Source organism: Elephantulus edwardii, unplaced genomic scaffold, assembly GCF_000299155.1.
Source record: "Elephantulus edwardii isolate Elephantulus edwardi_28Jun2011 unplaced genomic scaffold, EleEdw1.0 scaffold00140, whole genome shotgun sequence".
Taxonomy (NCBI): Eukaryota; Metazoa; Chordata; class Mammalia; order Macroscelidea; family Macroscelididae; genus Elephantulus; species Elephantulus edwardii.
In genome coordinates, this window is record NW_006399890.1 from 1,808,023 (window position 1) to 1,826,763 (window position 18,741).

The following is an 18,741-nucleotide window of genomic DNA, read 5'->3' on the forward strand; positions in this document are numbered from 1 at the left end:
AAACAATCCAAATGGCTTTCTAGAGATTCAATCATGAACAAAAAAGGAAGACGAACAATTTTTAGCCATTCTTCTGTAGGTTATCTCCTAAAAGCTTCCTTGTTTCCTGTACTTGCATCGAGAAAATGTTTAAGCAACCTCAGAGAAATGTCTTCTCTTTGCTATCATCAAACAGAATTCTTCCACTAACTAATATGCATTTTTCTAGGTATTACTCACACTCTGAAACAAGCCTTAACTACTATTCTAGTGGTCTCCAATTTTTCAAAAAGAAATTATTACATAGTCCCCATATCAAAGAATGAACTTCTTCCCAGTGGCAATTTCACTGGAGAAAATGTGATGCCCTAATTATGGGATCCACACAATGTGCATTTTACTAATGGGGACTCATCTATTATCAGAAGATATCCTCACTCGTCTTCAAACATACTCGAAAAATTGATTCCAGCATGAGGCCCATTTCAAACCATTCTTCAAAAGGAATGAAGTCAGTTCTCAAAATTAATTCTTGGAGATGTGTTGCTTAAACGTAAGCTCTAAAAGATGGTCACTGCCTAGGGTTAGATTCAATAATTTCCTTCTCCAGGATTGCAATTTAGAGATACCATTGGGAAAAAAAATTTAATTTGCTTGACTGGAAAAGGATAGATGACTAGGTTCTATCATTTGGAAGGATTTTCATGTAAGTTAATGATGACTTGCCTTTCTCAACACTCCTGCTCTCCTAAAACAATTAAAGACAGGAAATCCTCTCATTCAATCAGAGATAGTAGGGCTCACACCTCCTTGCTACATTCCTCTTTGGTTCCAATGAATAATGTAGAGTAGGGATGGTCATCACTTACGTCAAGTCTTTTTCAGTCTACAACATAAATATTATTAACGCAAAAGAGGTCTTTACATACCCAAATAGAACACTTTCATGAATAACAAATAATGGTGTGATTTATGGTCTAGGATTATTCCTGCATGTTCTTAGAAGTTCACGTGGGAATTTTCAAGGCAAAATATATCAGTAATTCTAAATATTGTGACAATTACCAGAAGTAGACAGAAAGTATAGGCAGTGGATCTTCTGGCACAGAATAGAACAAAATCAAGTGAAAGCTTAGAGACATTAACCAAATAGATGGGAAGCTGAGTTTCTGGCTACCATCTCCTCAACAGCAGCAATGGCAACAAAAATTAGTGAGACATTAAGACAAATATTTAAAATAAAATGTGAAGACTATCAAAATGTTTTATAATAAATGCTAATAATAACTGGCATTCTCAAGATAAAAAGTGAAAACCTGCAGATAAATAATGTTTTATCTATATATAAAATGAGCAGTTTTTTACAAAAATTATTCTATTGGCAGGATATACATAAATATGTTCACAGATTAATAGTAACAACTGTTCTCTGCATGCTGAAATTATAGCCCATTTTACTTTTAAATTTTTTGCTTAGATTAACAAGTTTGCAATGCAAGAAGTGTGGACACCAGAGCTTGCAGCTGATGCCCATTTGAACCTTGCCACATTTGGCTGAGGATGAGCTGACCAGAACCCAACCAGATGAAGAGAAAATGATCCACGCTGTCAGGAAGGGCAGACTGCTGCAACCTGCTGGCTTGCTCTGGACTGGATTTTGCTTGCAGATGCAGATGTTCAGGGTTTCCATGTTGAACAGAGGATTCTTCAGCAAAAGGGACACCCTTCCTCTCTCAGAGCAATGGCTTGATAGGGATGGAGAAATCAGAGATTGGCTATCTAAAAGGGAGATTTTAGGGTATAAGGCATGAGGTAGCTACTTTACACACTTTCATGAATGTAGTTATTAGTCAGATGATTGTAAGGGGGGAAAACCCCTTGCAATACACATGAATGAAATATAATGTAAGTGAAACTAACTATATAAATTAAAAATATGAGAAAAAATTTTGCTTATCAGTAGCTTCTAAATTTTCTATGACTGTAATATGTTTTGGAGGAAGAAGAAAGCTATTTAACAAGAAGATGGAATAGAATCTAGCTAGCAGGTAAAGAAGAGAAGTGTGAATGGTCTCATATATTAAATTGAAATATTCTCTCCATATTTGGAAAATTATTTTGTTAGTCTTGAAAATTCCAAATTACTAATTAATTAGTACATTTCTCTAATGTTGTAGAAAAATATTCCTTCTAGATTTATAGTGTGAACATTATAGAAAATATCACCTATTGGTTCAGATATTTTCAAGTTGTCAGATTCTCTGTGGGAACTCTAATGAAAACCCTCATTTTAATAGGCTGTTGAGTCAGAACCCACTCAGAGCTGATCCTCATGTGGGTTTTCCGAGGCTGTAAATTGTACAGGAGATTGTCCTTCTTTCTTCCAAAGAGTCCTTGGTTGATGTGAACTACCAGATAGCTGTCACCTTGAGTTAGCAGCATAACTCCCCACCTACTAGGGTGGGATCCTTCCAGGAGTACTATTGTTGAGTACTGTCAAATTGGACCAGATCCGTAACTGATGCTCTAGTGGTTTTTCAGAGACAGTAAACTGCATGGGAGGTGACTGCCCATTTTTCTCCCGTGGAGCAGCTGGTGGATTCAAACTACATGCCTTGGGGTTGGCAGTGCAACGCCTTACCACTAAGGTCACTAAGTGCTCTATTAGATAATACTGATGAAGATTATTTTTACATAAACTGGTTCTAATAATATTTGATGCTAAAAAATGCTGAAGGAAAAAAATTACAATTTATATCAATACCAGTTCAGACAATCAAATTTTGAAGAATTGAAATAGCAAGAGCAAACAAAAATAACAACTGTTCAAACTTTGCTAAATACAATGTTATAACATGTCTTTGAAAGAAAGAAGACGTAAAAACCAGAAAAAAAGGAACAAATTCTTTCTAAAGCAATATGTTGGCTAATTTTGAATCCAAATGACAGTTGAAACATTTTAAAGACTCTATATATTCATCTAACATTCTCATTCACTGTTGTATTTATTGTTCACTTTAAGCCTTATTATACCGAAGGAACTGCTAGGATATTTGATAGTATACACAAACAACTCTTAACTGCAGAGCTGAAAACAATTTCTCAGGCATACTTTATAAAGAGATAAACTCAACAATCTTTAAAATCATTTAAAATAGTTCCAGATATTTCATACTCACAGCAGTATCTTAGACATACTGGATCCCACTTCAGATTTTGCCTAAATACATAAGAGAAAAGTTTATTTGTATAAACAGTAAAACTAAGCTTTGATGGGCTATTGTATTTTAGCATCTTGATTTAAAAAGATATATATCTCGTCCAGGTTCAAGTAGCAGACATAATGAAAGGAAGGGGGAGCAGCACTACTGGTCTGTATTTGGCCTCAAATTGTTGCCATGTTGGGTCACAGAGTTCACGGCTCAGCTCTTAGGAATTATCAATGAAAGTAAGATCTCTGCATTTTAAAAATCCCAAATTTGTGGCACTCACGACACTAACTGCAGTCAAATAAGGGTTGTGTTTATCCAAGGATAAAACTCAGAAAGCAGGAAGGGAGAGGATGGAAAGATGAATGGAAACAAGAGCCACAGAGAAAGGAAGGATGATGACACCATGTGAACTTGAGTCAAGTCCTAAGACAAAATATGAATGGCTGAAGAAGTAGTAGTCTGCACTGTAAACTTTATTCAAATGAATAATAATAAAGTTTAAAAAGATATATATATTTAAATACACTAAGCAGCACCTCTCTTGATTAAAGTCTTTATATCAGAGTCTTATAAATTTTTTTTACAGTCATATAAAATTTTTAAAAGGGAAGTCAGTGAAAACTACATATCCGCCTCCTTTAGGAAGAATTTCAGAAATAAGGCATTGACAGAAAACCATCTGAAACTCTTCTGCAAGAATGATTAACAGAGCAGTGGATTCATGTATTTTTTATATTTGCATTACAGACTTTAGGTGTTTTTTGGTAACTTTGGTTAGAGATACTGATCTCTAAAAATTCAAATAGTGCCTAATTTCGCAATTATGGACAAATCTTCAAATATGGAAAGGTCCTAAGATAACATTTTTATGGAGTAGCCAATATAATGTAAACAAGAGTATAATCTTAAAGAAACAAATTCTTTGCCAAGAAATTAATAATTATTGCTTCATTAATAATATTTTATTATTACTCATTCCTACATTTAGTATGTCACTGACAAAAAGTGAATAATGTATATTTAAGGGATGACTGTTGCTGTTGTTATGCACCGTCACGATGGAATCGACCCACAGATGACCATGCAGCAGGTTTTTAGAGGCAGTAAACAGCACAGGAAGAGACTGCTCATCTTTCTCCTGGCGAGCAGCTGGTATTTTTGCCCTGGCAGTGCAATTCCTTGACAATAAGCTACGAGAGCTCCCTTCAATTAGGGGCTATAGAATCCTTTTAGTGTTTGCCATCAGGTGGCCTAGTGGTGAGGAGCTGCACTGCCAACTCAAAAGCAAACAGTTCAAATCCATCAGTTGCTCCCTGGGCAACTGCGCTATTTATTGCTTCTGATCTGAAACCCAGCTGGATGATCAGCTATGAGTCAGTTCTAACTTTCTGACATACAAAAACACATCCCCAAAAAATAAATTCTACCACAAAAGGATGGTGGGGTAAATGATTGCTGTTATTCCTCCTAAATTATCCTAAAGGCCATTATTCCGATGGACATGCTTGTTATATTACAGAAATAAAAACTGTGCCAACTGTTGTTTGTTTGGCTATTTTCCCATTCTTTTCCAATCAAAGTTCAAGTAAAATACGGATGCTTTGCTACTCGGTTCCTTAAAAGAGTCTGAAACATAAATTTACCAGACTGAATGTTCCATATTCTTCCCTGAGAAAATGTGTCAAAAATCCTTGCACTGTTGTCTGGTCTCCCCAGGTCCAGCGGGCTTGGTTGAGGTAGGATGAGACGGGAAGGTGGAGGTAGGGCAGCAGACCAGCAGAGAAACACAGGCTCAACTTCAGCAAAGAGCCCAGTGAGAGCTCCTGCATCAGAACACAATGTTTACTTTAGTCAAATCACCCTGGAACTCGAGAACACGTCAAGGGAAACATCAAGCATGTTTACTCAGGGCTGATTTCTCAATTTATACTAAGTCACCACAGAACAGTATGTTAAACTGTCTGATTATGGTGGATTACAAGGAGATGGCATCAGGCTGAACTCCTTTGTATGACAGGTGGAAAAGAAACGAAGCAAACAATGCTACAAACATAGGAGTCTCTCATTTTACTGCATCGTTTATATTTAAAACCACGTCATGGCGATGCAGTACTGCATGCTGAGTCAACACTCTTGGAACCGACTGGTTTATTTCAATATGCTCAAAACACGGTTTAAATGTCAATGTTCTTTATTGCCATCGTCAAGAGCAGACTTAAAACCATTAACTCTACTAGGAACATACATTGTCAATACAATTTTTTATAGGAGAGTTTTGAATATTCATGGAAATGCTTGGCACAGATTAAGTTAGCTTTTATATAACCTCTAAGCTCAACCAAATGTTCTGTTTCTTTTAAAAAAAAGATTAACTGAAAAAAATTAATATATGGATTCTGGGTTACTAGAAAGATTCACTGTTTTCATTGTTGAGAAAGGAGTCTATTACAAATATCATAATTGGAAATCATCAATTTTTCCTTTAAAATGAGAGGAATTCATACATGATAATGAATACAAGGAACAAGTTTTTGCTTTTTTGTTTTCATAATTTATTCTATTATAGTCATCAAAAGTAGAAGAAACACTTGATTTCTATTAGCATTTTCAAATAAACATCCTTAATTGAAAATGAAGTGTTTTTTATGTTAGGACTGATTTTATATGAGATTTCTATAGTGGAAATAAGATGCATAAAAAAGGATGATGTGAAAAGAATGTAAGAAGTGTTTAACAGCATACGTTTGTTATTCTTGAAAGTGGTATTAAAGAGAGTAAAAGTTTCTATTTAAGTAGTTTCTGTATATTGTAAAGTTAAATTGAGAATGGTAAGGTGTGGAGGTTAATGAAATTTTCTAGTATTTTTTTTAAATAAAGAGGGAGATAAGTACATTAGACTTATTGCAGAGTCCAGACGAGTCAATTGCAGCCCTCATTGTACATTAGACTCCCCTAAGGAGTTTTTTCAAACACAATGAGCCTGGGTCTTACCTCGGGGTGAGGTCACAATCAGTGTTAAGTATACATACATACACACACAGAGATACATATGTATTAACACACAAACACATATGTGTATCAATATACATTTGTGGTGCTGCTGTTAGTGTGAAGTGCTATCAGGTCAAGTATGACTCATAGTGACCCTATGAACTATAGATTTGAGCTCTGTCCCATCCTGTGTCATCTTTACCCTCCATATGTTTGAATCCATTGCTTCAGACACTGTATCAACACATTTTGTTGAGGGTCTCCCTCTCCTCCACTGACCCTCTACCTTTCCAAGCATCATGGTCTTTCCAAGGAAAAGCCTCTCCTAACAACATGTCCAAAATATGTACGATGAAGCTTCACCATCTTCATCTTCGAGGAACATTCTGGTTGCACTTTCTGTTTGTTCTTTTGGTAGTCTATTAGATATTCACACTCTTTCCAACACAACTCAAATGCACTGATTCTTCTCCTGACACCGCTATTCATTGTCCAGCTCTCAGAAGCATGACAAGTGATTATATAAAGACTGTGGCTTGAATCAGGTGCACCTTAGTATTTAAACTGACATCACTGTTTCAGGACTTTGAAGAGATTGCTGACAGCAGACTTTACCAGTGTCATACGTCTTCTATTCTCTTGACTGCTAGCACCAAGGGTGTTACTGTGGATCCAAGCAAGTGAAATCATGACCAGGTTCAATCTTTCCTCCATCTATCATAATGTTGCCTATTGGTCCAATGGTGACGATTTTTATCTTCTTGATTTTGAGATGTAATCCATACTGAAGGCTGCAGTATTTGCTAATCTGCAGAGAATGCTTCGGGTCCTCCTCACTTTCAGCAAGCAAGGTTGTGTCATCTGCCTAAAGCACGTTGTAGATGAGTCTTCCTCCCATCCTGATGCCAACTCCCATCAAGTCCAGATTCTCCAATGATTTGCCCAGCACGCAGATTGAGTTGGTATGGAGAGAATATAGCCCTGATGCACACCTTTCCTGCTGTTGAACCATGCAGGGTTCCCTTGCTTTGTTCGGACAACAGCTTCTTGGTCTTGGTATTGATTTAATAAAAGCATACTTAATTGTTCTGGAATGCCCATTCTTCTCAAGGTTATATATTCATGTATATACCACATAAGGAACTCTGGTGGTATTGTCCCTAGAGTGTTGCTATCAAAAGGTTGTCTCTGGATATTCAAATCCACCAGCAGCTTCACAGGAGAAAGTCCCTCTCTCCTTACAACAAAAAGATGGCAGAAGGCTGCTGGGAGTCAGAATCCACTTGCAGCAGTGACTGAGCTGCACACCAATTGCCACATAAACTTGAACACATGGTAACAACAGGAGTGCCAGAGGAGAACTGGGCTCTATAAGGATTTCTTTCTTTTTTTCACAATTTACTTCATTTTTGTTATAGAGAATATACACTAATGCAACAGTTTTTGTATGTACATTCAGTGGCATTGATTACATTCCTGTGTAACCATTCTCATTCTCCTTTTCCAAGTTGTTCCTCTCCCATTAATACAAACTCACTGCTCCCTGAGTTTCCTATCTAATCTTTCAAGTTGCTATTGCCAGTTTGATCTTGTAGAAATGGATCTTAAAAGAGCACAAAGTTTAAGGGAGATACTTCATGAACTCAGCAAAACTATTTTTTTTTATTTTAATGAATGTTTATAAAGAACTTGGATTTCCATTCATTCATTATTGCACATTTTCCTCCCTGCTCCCCCAGTTCTTTTTTTTTTTTTTTTTGAAAAAAAAGTTCTTCTGTTGTTATACAATCATTTCCCCACTACCACCACTTTACTATGCAGCTCTTATTCTGGAGTCTTGTCACACCAATAATATCTAATCATATATTCCTTTTATACAGTTCTCTCCCTTACCTGTTTCAATGTCAGCGACATTATTTATCCCCTCTTTCCTTAGTTTTCTCCCAACCCTCATTGTCAGTCATGCAGTATCTGTCCTTTTGTGACTGAGATATTTCACTCAGCAAAATGTCTTAAGAAGACTTCAGGCAATATTTTTGGTTTAAGGTTGAAAGATTACCTGGAAGGCAATAGTTTCTAAGGTTCATTTAGTCTCCATAAATGTAGAAATTTGATTCTGCATTTTCCCTCTTTTGATCAGTGTTCTTCTATTGAGTCTTTGATCTACAAGTTCAGTTAATGACAGCTAGACATTATCTAGTTCTGATCTCATAGTAGACTTATGGCTGATCTTAGAAACAGATTGCCAGGCATCTGGGTGTACTTGATCATCTAACTTTCAGTCAGCAGCAAAGAACAGTTATCATTTGCTCCATCCATGTATGTAAAAATGTACGCGTATGTGTGTGTATGACAGGCACACAGAGAAAAAACATTTTTTAAGTTTCAGATAATTTAAGTGAGCAAGTCAGAGTCAAGACCAACTGACCTAGGCCTTCTTGCTTTTCCTTCTAGATCCAACTACCCTGTCCATATACCATTTAAGAGATAGTAATAAAGTCTTGAATAAGAATAAAGCTCCCCAAATGGCATCACATATTGGAAGTTTACTTTAGTACAAAGCAAACAAGCCTCCAGCCCAGGATTCAAAATTGTCAACTCTGAACGTTGCGTGTTTGTATACAAAGCACACGGCTTGCCTTTCAATCAGCTCACATAATATACTTGTTTTCCATGTTCTTTCCAGAAAGTTTACCTCTTTGATCTCTGCTTACGTTGGAAGCCTCGCTAGGATGACAGACAGGGAGTAAGAACAGTTAAGTCTGTCCATCCCTAGCTGTGCATTCTTCTAACTCAAAAGAAAATATTTGGCTTTCCTCAGTTAAATATTTTGTTCATAGAGAAGTTGTCTTAAATGAGTTTTATATTTGTGTATGTATGTGTATATGGTATCTCTGTTTTAAAATCAACGGCTTATATAAGAGAAGGCCAGCTCTGGTGGCTAGCTGGGAAGGGCGTTTTATCAACCCAAAAGATTGTGGTTCAAATCCACTACCTATTCTGCATGAGAAAGACGGGCAATCTCCTGTGCAATCTATGCTGAGCAAATCATCTGAGAAGCCAGACACTATAAAGAAGACTATGGCATCAGGATTGGAGAAAGACTCTAACAACCTGCATTGTGCAGATGATACAACCTTGTTTACTTAAAGTGAGGATGTGAAGTGCTTATTGCAGAAGACAAAATAGAACTTTCAACACGAATCCCATCTCAACATTACAAAAAAATCTTCACCAATGAACTAACTGGTAGACAACATCACGATAAACGGAGAAAATACTGAAACTTCCAACAGTTTCATTTTACTTGGATCCACAATCAACACCCTTGGTACCAGCAGACAGGAGAACAAGATTTGAATTGCTGTCAGGGACCTGTCCAAATTACTGAAGAGGATGATGTCAGTTTGAAGACGAAGGGGCACCTGAGTCAGGGCATGGTCTTCTCTGTCACTTGTTATGCTTCTGAGAGCTGGACAATGAATAAGGATGGCAGAAAAAGAACAGATGTCTTTGAGCTGTCGTGTTGGGGAAGAATATTGAACAAATTGAATATTGAAATATTGTCAAAAAAACCCCCAGAAATGTCTTGGAGAAAATGCTGCCAGAGGCAAGGATGATGCAGCTTCATCTCACATACGTGGGGAATGTTGCTAGAAAAGGCTAGTCCTTGGAAAGAGATATTATCCTTGGAAAGGTAAAAGGTCAGCAAAACAGAGGAAGATCTTCAACAAGATGAATCAAAACAGCAATGGGCACAAGAATATCAGAGATGATGGGGATTGACACAGGATAGGAGAGGGAAAGAGGGTTCAGACTTGCTGTTCATAGGTTGTCATGAATCGTATTCAATTTGACAGGACATAACAACAACGACAACGATGAAAACCTCCTGAAGGGTCACGTATATATGTCATTTCTTTCTTGAAGGCAATGAGAATAAAAATGAATGAATAGGAAAAATTTTATGTTCTTTCTAAAATCCTTATTAAGGCATGCCTGTCATGCTATTTAATATATCCCTTCCATAAAGACTTACATGATTGACTTAACAGACTTCTGTTCCAAGAAAATGTTTATCATTCCTGTAAACTGTTATGTTTCCCTCTTATTCATTTTTACTGCATAAGAATTTTATAACCTTCACATTCCCCTTTTTTGCTTTACTGCCAAGAAGCTAAGAAACAAAATATGCTAAACTACAGTAAATGCAGTACACAGTTCTCGAAACCATTGGTATAATTACTTCCCTATTTCTACATAACAATTTTATTATATATACATTTCCTACTATGATTCTGATTATAGTTGAGTATAATTGGCAAATAATAAAAATAAGTAAATGTAGCAGTGGGTGTAATTCACAAATAATAAATAAAATAGTAAGCAAAATGGCCCAGGACTGGCTTTTTTTACTGATTATTTTAGCCTTTGGGATTAGAGTTCAGATCTATTGTTCATAAGGTCACTATGAGTCATACATGGCTCAGACACTTAACAATCACCACCACCTCTCAGAGGGAGGAGGGCCCAGGAGGTGCAGCAACTTACATACTGTGCTGATAGCTGAAAAGGTGGTAGTTCAAGTCCACCAGCCATTCCTGGGGAGAAAGATGGACCATCTCCTGTAAGTTTTACAGCTTCAGAAAACTGATGGAGGACTTTGACAAGTCAAAACGGACTTGACAGCAGCTGGGTCTGGGGTTTATGTTGTCGTCCCCTCCCCTTTGGTCCTGAGGAGCCCTTGTGGCAGAGTTGAAAAGAGGTCTTAACCGAAGGCAAGCAGGTGATTCAGGCATACCCGCTGCTCCATAGGACAGAAATGCTCTGTTAAGACGGACAGCGTTGGAAACCCAATGGAGCAGTTCAACTGTTTCCTGTGTTTCTTTCTGAACTGGAATTGATTCAGACGCAGTGGAATGGAGGCCCTTCCAAGGACTCATCTAATTCCTCTTTCTTCCAATGCTTTAACAGGTTTGCTAACCTTGCTTTCTACTGCCATTTTAATTTGGAATTACTTTGTCATAGAGAAGGAAGAGACAAAATTAATTTTTAATTTTTTTTTGTTAGAGAAAAAGAAATCATTTGTTACTTATCAGAAATTACTGGGTTTGCAAATGTTGTGTTACTCTCCGTTGGGTTGAGAGCTTTGTCTTCAGCATGTGGCACAGAGCATAAACTCAACATCCAGTTGACTGAATGAATGAAGGCACGGAGTATTTCTGGAACACCATCCCTTGCCTTAATCAAGAACTCAAACTCACTACTATCACATCAGTTCTAACTGACAGTGACCCTCCACTGAATTTCTGAGGCTATAATTTATAAAGTGAGACTGTTAACTTTATTCCACGGAGCCACTGATGCACTCAAACTGCAGAAGATACATGGCCCTTGGGATAGCAGCACAACTCGGTATGAACGAGGCCACCAGGGCTCCCTCCTTTGACTTGTTGTTATGTACTGTCAAGTCAGGGCCGACTCACAGCTGACCCTCCAGCAGGTTTTTACAGCCAGTGTCAAATCAAATGGAGGGAGAATGCATTATCTCTCTCCCATGGAGGACATGGTAGATTTGAACTGTGTTCCTTTGGGTTGACAGCACAACTTCTTAGCACCAGAGCTTCCCCATCTTTGGCTTGTTGTCTGTTGTTGTTATGTGCCATCGCGTCACTTGCGACTCATAGCGACCCTATGTACAACAGCCCTAAACTCTGCTCTGTCCTGTGCCAATCACACTGTCTTTGACACTCCCATCCCAGTCACTTAATCACTCCACCTCATAGAGGGCCTTCCCCTCCTGCGCTGTCTCTCCACCCTACCAAGCATGACGTCCTTCTCCAAGGACCGGTCTCTCCTTACAACATGTCCAAAGTATGTTAGACAGAGCCTCAGAATCCTTGCCTCCAAGGAGCCACCCAGTTTAACCCTTTCCAGGATGAATCTGTTAGTTTTCCTAGAAGGCCATGGTACTCTCAATACTATTCTCCAGCACCACAGCTCAAAGGCATCAATTCTCCTTCTATCCTCCTTGGTCACTGTCCAACTCTCTGATGCATAACAAGTGATTGCAAAGACCATGCCCTGTATCAGAAGCACCTTAGTCTCCAGAAAGACACCATTGCTCTTCAGTACTTTGGAGAGGTCCCTAACAGCAGACTTTCCCATGGCAATATGCCTTTTAATTTCCTGGCTACTGGTGCCAAGAGTATTGATTGTGGAGACAAGCAAACTAAAGCTGTGAACAATCTCAGTCTCTTCACCATCCATCCTGATGCTGCCAATTGACCCAGTGGTGAGAATCTTTGTCTTCTGGACATTGAGCCTTAATCCATATTGGAGGCTGCAGTCCTTGACCCTCTGCAGCAAGCACTTCAGGTCCTCCTCAGTTTCAGCAAGCAGGGTTGTGTCATCTGCATAACACAGATTGTTAATAGATCTTCCACCAATCCTGACCCCACATTCTCATAGAGCCCAGACTCCCGGATAACCTGTTCTGCATACAGGTTGAAAAGGTATGGAGATAGGACGCATCCCTGGCATACGCCCTTCCCAATTTTGAACCATGCAGTGTTCCCTTGCTCTGTTCTGACAACTGCCTCCTGGTCCAAGTATAGGTTTCACATTAGCACGATCAAGTGTTCTGGGATTCCCATTCTTCTCAGAGTCAGCCACAGTTTGTTATGATCCACACAGTCAAATGCCTTTGCATAATCAATGAAACACAGATATACATTCCTCTGGTATTCCACAATAAGGGATATATCTTTCACTTTTTCTATATAATGCTGGTCTGTCTGATACTTCTCTAAATCTGAACATTCAGATTAAGACAGACTAGGAAGAAGGATAGGCGACCCACCTCTGAAAACCCTATGTGCAACAGAACACATGTAGATAACAGAAAGGGCAACTGAGGTTGAGCTTTCAAGTATGGAAATACAAAGGAAAAGGAACAGTTGTAAGCAGACACTAGTGATTGGGATATGGAACGTGAGAACTATGAATGTAGGAAAGTTAGATATTGTTAAGGAAGAAATGGAACGCATAAATATTGACATACTAGGCACTGGCAAGATGAGATGGACTGGCATGGGGCATTCTGAGTCGGATGATCATATTACTCTGGAGATGAAAAAGTGAGCAAAAATGGAGTTGCTTTCATAGTTAAAAAAGTCATTGCTAGCTCCATCTTAGAGTACAAAATTGCGAGTGACAGGATAACATCCATATGCATACAAAGAAGTCCAGTAAATACCACTATCATTCAAATATATACACCAACAACCAGAGCCAAGGAAGAGGATATAGAAGATTTTTACCAACTTTTACAATCGGAGATCGATCAAACATGCAATCAAGATGCATTTAAAAAAAAGCACTGATAATAATGGGTGACTGGAATGCAAAAGCTGGGAACAGAGAAGATTCAGTAGTTGGAAAACATGGACTCGGTGACAAAAATGGAGCTGGAAAGAGAATGATTGAATTTTGCACAATCAATGACTTAATCATTGAAAATACGTTTTTTAAGAGAAAAACGCAGGTTACATACATGGATTTCACCTGATGGTATGCATAGGAATCAGATTGATTACATCTGCAGAAAGTACCGCTGGAGAAGCTCAATATCAGCTGTGAACACTAGGCCAGGAGCTGATTGTGGAACAGATCACCAACTACTCATATACAAGTTCAAGCTGAAGTTGAGGAAAATTAAACCAAATCCACAGGAACCAAAATATGACTTTGAGTCTATCCCACCTGAATTTCAGAACCATCTCAGGAACCGGTTTGAGGCCTTGAACACTAATAAGCGAAGACCAGATGAGTTGCGGGAGGATATCAAGGGTGTCATCCAGGAAGAGTGCAAAAGGTCATTGCAAAGACAGAAGAGGAAGAGAAGACCAAGATGGATGTCAGAAGAGACTCTGAAAATTGCACTGGAGCACAGAGAAGCCAAAGCACAAGGAAGAATTCAAGATACTAAAGAGTTGAATAGAATAATTCAAAAGGCAGCACGAGATGACAAAGTAAAATATTAAAAATGAAATGTGCAAGGAGTTGGAGTCAGAAAATCAAAAGAGCTGAACTCACTCAGCATTTCTTAAACTCAAGGAACTGAACAAATTCAAACCTCGTATTGCTCTAATCATGTATGCTTTAGGTAGAATATTAAATGACCCAGGAAGTAGCAAAAGAAGGTGGAAAGGATATACTGAGTCACTGTATTGATAGGAATTGGTAGACACAGAAGAATTTCATGAAACAACATATGAGCAAGAGCCTATGGTTATGAAAGAAGTAGTTCAGGCTGCTTTGAAAGAAATGGCAAAAACTAAGGCCCCAGGAATAGATGGTATATCAATTGACATATTTCAGCTAACAAATGCTGCCCTGGATGTGCTCACCAAGTTGTGCCAAGAAATCTGGAGAACAACCACTTGGCCAACTGACTGGACGAGATCTATACTTGTTCCCGTTGCAAAGGGTGACTCAACAGAGTGTGGGAACTATAGAACAATATCAGTGATTTCACATGCAAGCAAGATTCTACTGAAGATTATCCAAAAACGACTGGAACGGCACGTCAGCAGAGAACTGCCAGAAGTCCATGCTGGGTTTAGAAGGGGTTGTGGTACTAGGGATATTGTAGCTGATGTTAGATGGATCTTAGCTGAAAGCAGGGAATACTAGAGGAATGCATATCTGTGTTTCATTGATTATGCAAAGCATTTGAATCTTTGGCTTATGATATACAATAAACAGCAAAGGAAACTTGATATCCTTATTTTTTTTTAGTGTACTCTTTTTGAAGTACTGTTCACAATCAGTCTAAGAAAATTATGACGCATTCCAGTTGCCAATGCAATCAATGCTGCATAGTATTTTTTAAATCTTAATTTTTCAATAAGTGCTGTTATGACTTAAGGTTAGTATGCTTTACATAAAATACAAGAAAAAGGAAAACCCAGTTTTTCTGAGCCATTAAGTGTTATATTGGGCCTACAAAAAATATTTGAAATTTGTAAAAGTTAGAAAACCTACCTTCTCTTTTAAAAGTCGAAACAGAATCCAAGGTATTATGCACAGAATATAGAGTACAATTGTGTGCTGATTACATAAGCTAAGGCCACAGCAGAAGGCACCAATTTTAGCTATCTGAAAAAAAATAAAAGAGGAGGGAAAGGCAAGTTAAAACTTCACCTGAAAATATAAGTACTAAAGCAGTAGAGAGCCATTCTTTATATTAAAGTTAACCATATGTATCACAAGTAAGTTTTAAATCAAACTCTTAGACACAATCAAATTTTAATCATTACAATATTTATCACCATTATTCTTGATGATTTTTTTCTCATTAAATCACTGCAGTTTGCTCATAAACATCTGCCCTTAAACTGAGTAAGTCTTTGTGATGATTAAATTAAGTCCCAACCATAATAGTGAGGACTGATACCAAACACAGTCCTTGACTGTAATCTTTATTCAAGTGAGACTTTGTAGTTCAGCAATTCTCTGTTGCTTTTTCTCCTATTAAATAAATGGAACGTAAAAGCGTTGACTTAGGAATCTGATGATTTGTCAGTGGTATTTTTGCTTTTCTTGAATGTATATTATTTTCTAATTAGGAAAATCAAAGTTCTTTTGAACTGCAAGAATAAACTCTAATAATATTACAGATGTATTTATGGGAACCAAAGGCAAATGTTGATACTCTTTAGTTTTTATTTAATCTTTTTTCTTTAGAGTTGGTTGGCCTGATACAAGGAAATCAGGACCTTTTAAATCTTTATTTATTACTATAAATATTGGAGCTTTGGTGGCCTGGCGATAAGGAGCTCCACTTCTAATATGAAGGTATGCAGTTCGAATCCACCAGCCTCTCTGTGAGAGAAAGATGAGCAATCTCCTTGAATGCACCTCTTAAATTTTATTTAAAAGATTAATAAAATATATAATAATAGTAAACAAATGATGGTAATTGGTGTCTTTCTCTTTCTTCAGAGATTCTATAGTTCATGAGGGCTTTTATTTTTTTTAATGAGACAAGGTTGCCTATACTAACATGATATGGTATTTTCTAAAATGCAGATTTTAAACTCTTAAGATTCTTACACATTTCAAATTATTTTGATGATAATGGTTACCTAAGAATATATTACAGTATCTTCAAAACTACTACTTTGTTTATATACCAGACATTTTAGGGTTTTTTTTAAAAAAAAATGTGGGCTTTGTAATTAATGTCATAAAACAAAATGGGTAGGCATGAGTAGCTGAAGGGAAAAGCAATTTGTTTGCAAATTTTCATTCAAATCATAATAGAAAGAAAAAAATGACAAATTTGATATTTTATACTTAGGGAGGATATCGATGGACCACAACAGTATATAATTTAAGCTGGTCATTGTAGAGCTTGGCATATTATGAACACACACATATTTATGCATACACACACAGACACATACACACTGTGATGGGATTATTCAACATGTCTATCTTCTCCACAAGACTCACAAGGGATTTGATCATTCCCTCATCTCCTTTTCCTCTATAAAACTTGTGAGCTCTGGGGCCAAAGGGGGGAGGCAAGGTTTCATGTTTTAGAAAGGTTCCATTCATAATAGAAGAATCGAGAGTATCCTCTCTCCCAACATGCCTAGATTACTTTGACAGTAATCAGAAGAGACAAACAGTATCTAAACTTTAAGAAAATACAGTATCTGTCTAAAATTAAAACAAAAAAATTCACTTTGATCAAAATAGGTTACCTTTGATCTCTCTTCGGCAGTTGCTGCCTCTTCAAAATGTACAGTAAGAGCCATAAGCAGCCCCACAAACAGATTGTTTAAGCTAAAAACCTCCGCTGCAATGGACCACTGCCATGTTAGACGAGAAAATGAAAACACCCCCGCAGCAAGGATTCCTCCAGCATATGAGCCAGAAAGCCTGCAAATACAGATAACATGAAATCTTCTTTCCCAACAAAAAGAACCGACTTTATTTTTTTTCTTTCTATAAACTAGCAGCAGAAATTATGACAGCTGCCCAGCACCATCCCAACATGTTATATGGTTAATACATTACTTCATATAATAATTTCTTTGGGTAGGTTTTAATTAGGGAGTGCACATATTAACCTATTAACAAACAAATGGAAAAAAACTGCTTGACACCCTATAGGTAGAATGAGGTTCAGTCCTCGGATGCAACCTCTGTCACAGTTCAGAACACTCAACAAGGTAGCAGCTACTAAAGACTCCAGCATTTTAGTGTCATTTCTGTTTGCTCTATCCATAAAGAACGATGACCTGACTTTAGATTAAGAATGAGGTATGCTTAATTGTAAATATAGATACAACTGTAAAATATCTGCCTAGGAACATCCATTCTCACTTCATGAAAAATGTCTGAAACTCGTATTTTCTGGCTTTACCTCCAACATATGACAGAAGAATGTCTTACTCACAATATTCAATGATTTAAGGACCCTGTAAAGCTATATTCATAGTTCACAGCAATGTTTTTAAGGCTGGAGAGAAAACCGTGAATTTCAATTAACACCTAAAGAATCTTGTGCTGTCCCTCCACCCTCCCAAGCATGATGTCCTTCTCCAAGGACTGGTCTCTCCTTACAACATGTCCAAAGTATGTTAAGACAGAGCCTCAGAATTCTTGCCTCCGGGAGCCGCCCGGTTTAACTCTTTCCAGGATGAATCTGTTTGTTTTCTTAGCAGTCCATAGTACTCTCAATACTCTTCTCCAGCACCACAGCTCAAAGGCATCAATTTTCCTTCTGTAATCCCTAGTCATTGTTAAGCTTTCTGACACACAGCAAGTAATTCCAAAGACTATGGCCTGGATCATGACCTATGACCTTAGTCTCCTGACTGCCATTATTGCTCTTCAGTACTCTGGAGAGGTCCCTGACAGCAGATTTTCCCCAATGTAATTTGTGTTTTGATTTCCTGGCTGCTGGTACCGAGAGTTGATTGTGGAGCCACACAAACGAAAGCTATTAACAATATCAGTCTCTTCACCAACTATCATGATTTTGTCAACTGGCCCAGTGGTGAGAAACTCTGTTTTCCTGGTGTTGCGCTTTGAGCAATATGGAAGGCTGCAGTCCAGCAAATGCCTCAGGTCCTTCTTAGTTTTGGTGAGCAAGACTGTGTCATCTGCATAACACAGGTTGTTGATGTGTTTTCCTCCAATTCTGATGCTACATTTTTCCTCATAGACCTCAGCCTCCTGGATGATCTCTTCTGCATATAGATTTAAAAAGTATGGCGATAGGATGCATGCCTGGTATATACTTTTCCTGATTTTGAACCATGCAGTGCTTCCTTGCTTTGTTCTGATGACTGCCTCCTGGTCCAAGTATAGATTTTACATAAGCAAAATCAAGCGTTCTGGAATTCTCATTCATCTCAGAGTTAGCCATGGTTTGTTGTGATCCAAACAGTCAAATACTTTTGCATAGTCAATGAAACACCTGATAGACAGTCCTCTGGTACTCTCATTACTCTGGTAATAATATTGTGTGCCCACAAGT

At 37.8% G+C, this 18,741-nt stretch overlaps 1 protein-coding gene across 1 annotated transcript in view; it reads right to left on the reverse strand.

Moving 5' to 3' along the window:
* The window catches only part of TMEM260 (transmembrane protein 260), a 92,854-nt gene that overhangs the window by 36,315 nt on the left and 37,798 nt on the right, over positions 1-18,741 (reverse strand). Inside the window, exons 4-7 of the mRNA XM_006894333.1 lie at positions 16,958-17,135; positions 15,231-15,344; positions 4,835-5,014; positions 3,159-3,199 (exon numbers count right to left, since the gene is read on the reverse strand). Of these exons, the coding sequence (XP_006894395.1) occupies positions 3,159-3,199; positions 4,835-5,014; positions 15,231-15,344; positions 16,958-17,135 (513 nt within the window). The remainder of the gene's footprint in view (positions 1-3,158; positions 3,200-4,834; positions 5,015-15,230; positions 15,345-16,957; positions 17,136-18,741) is intronic.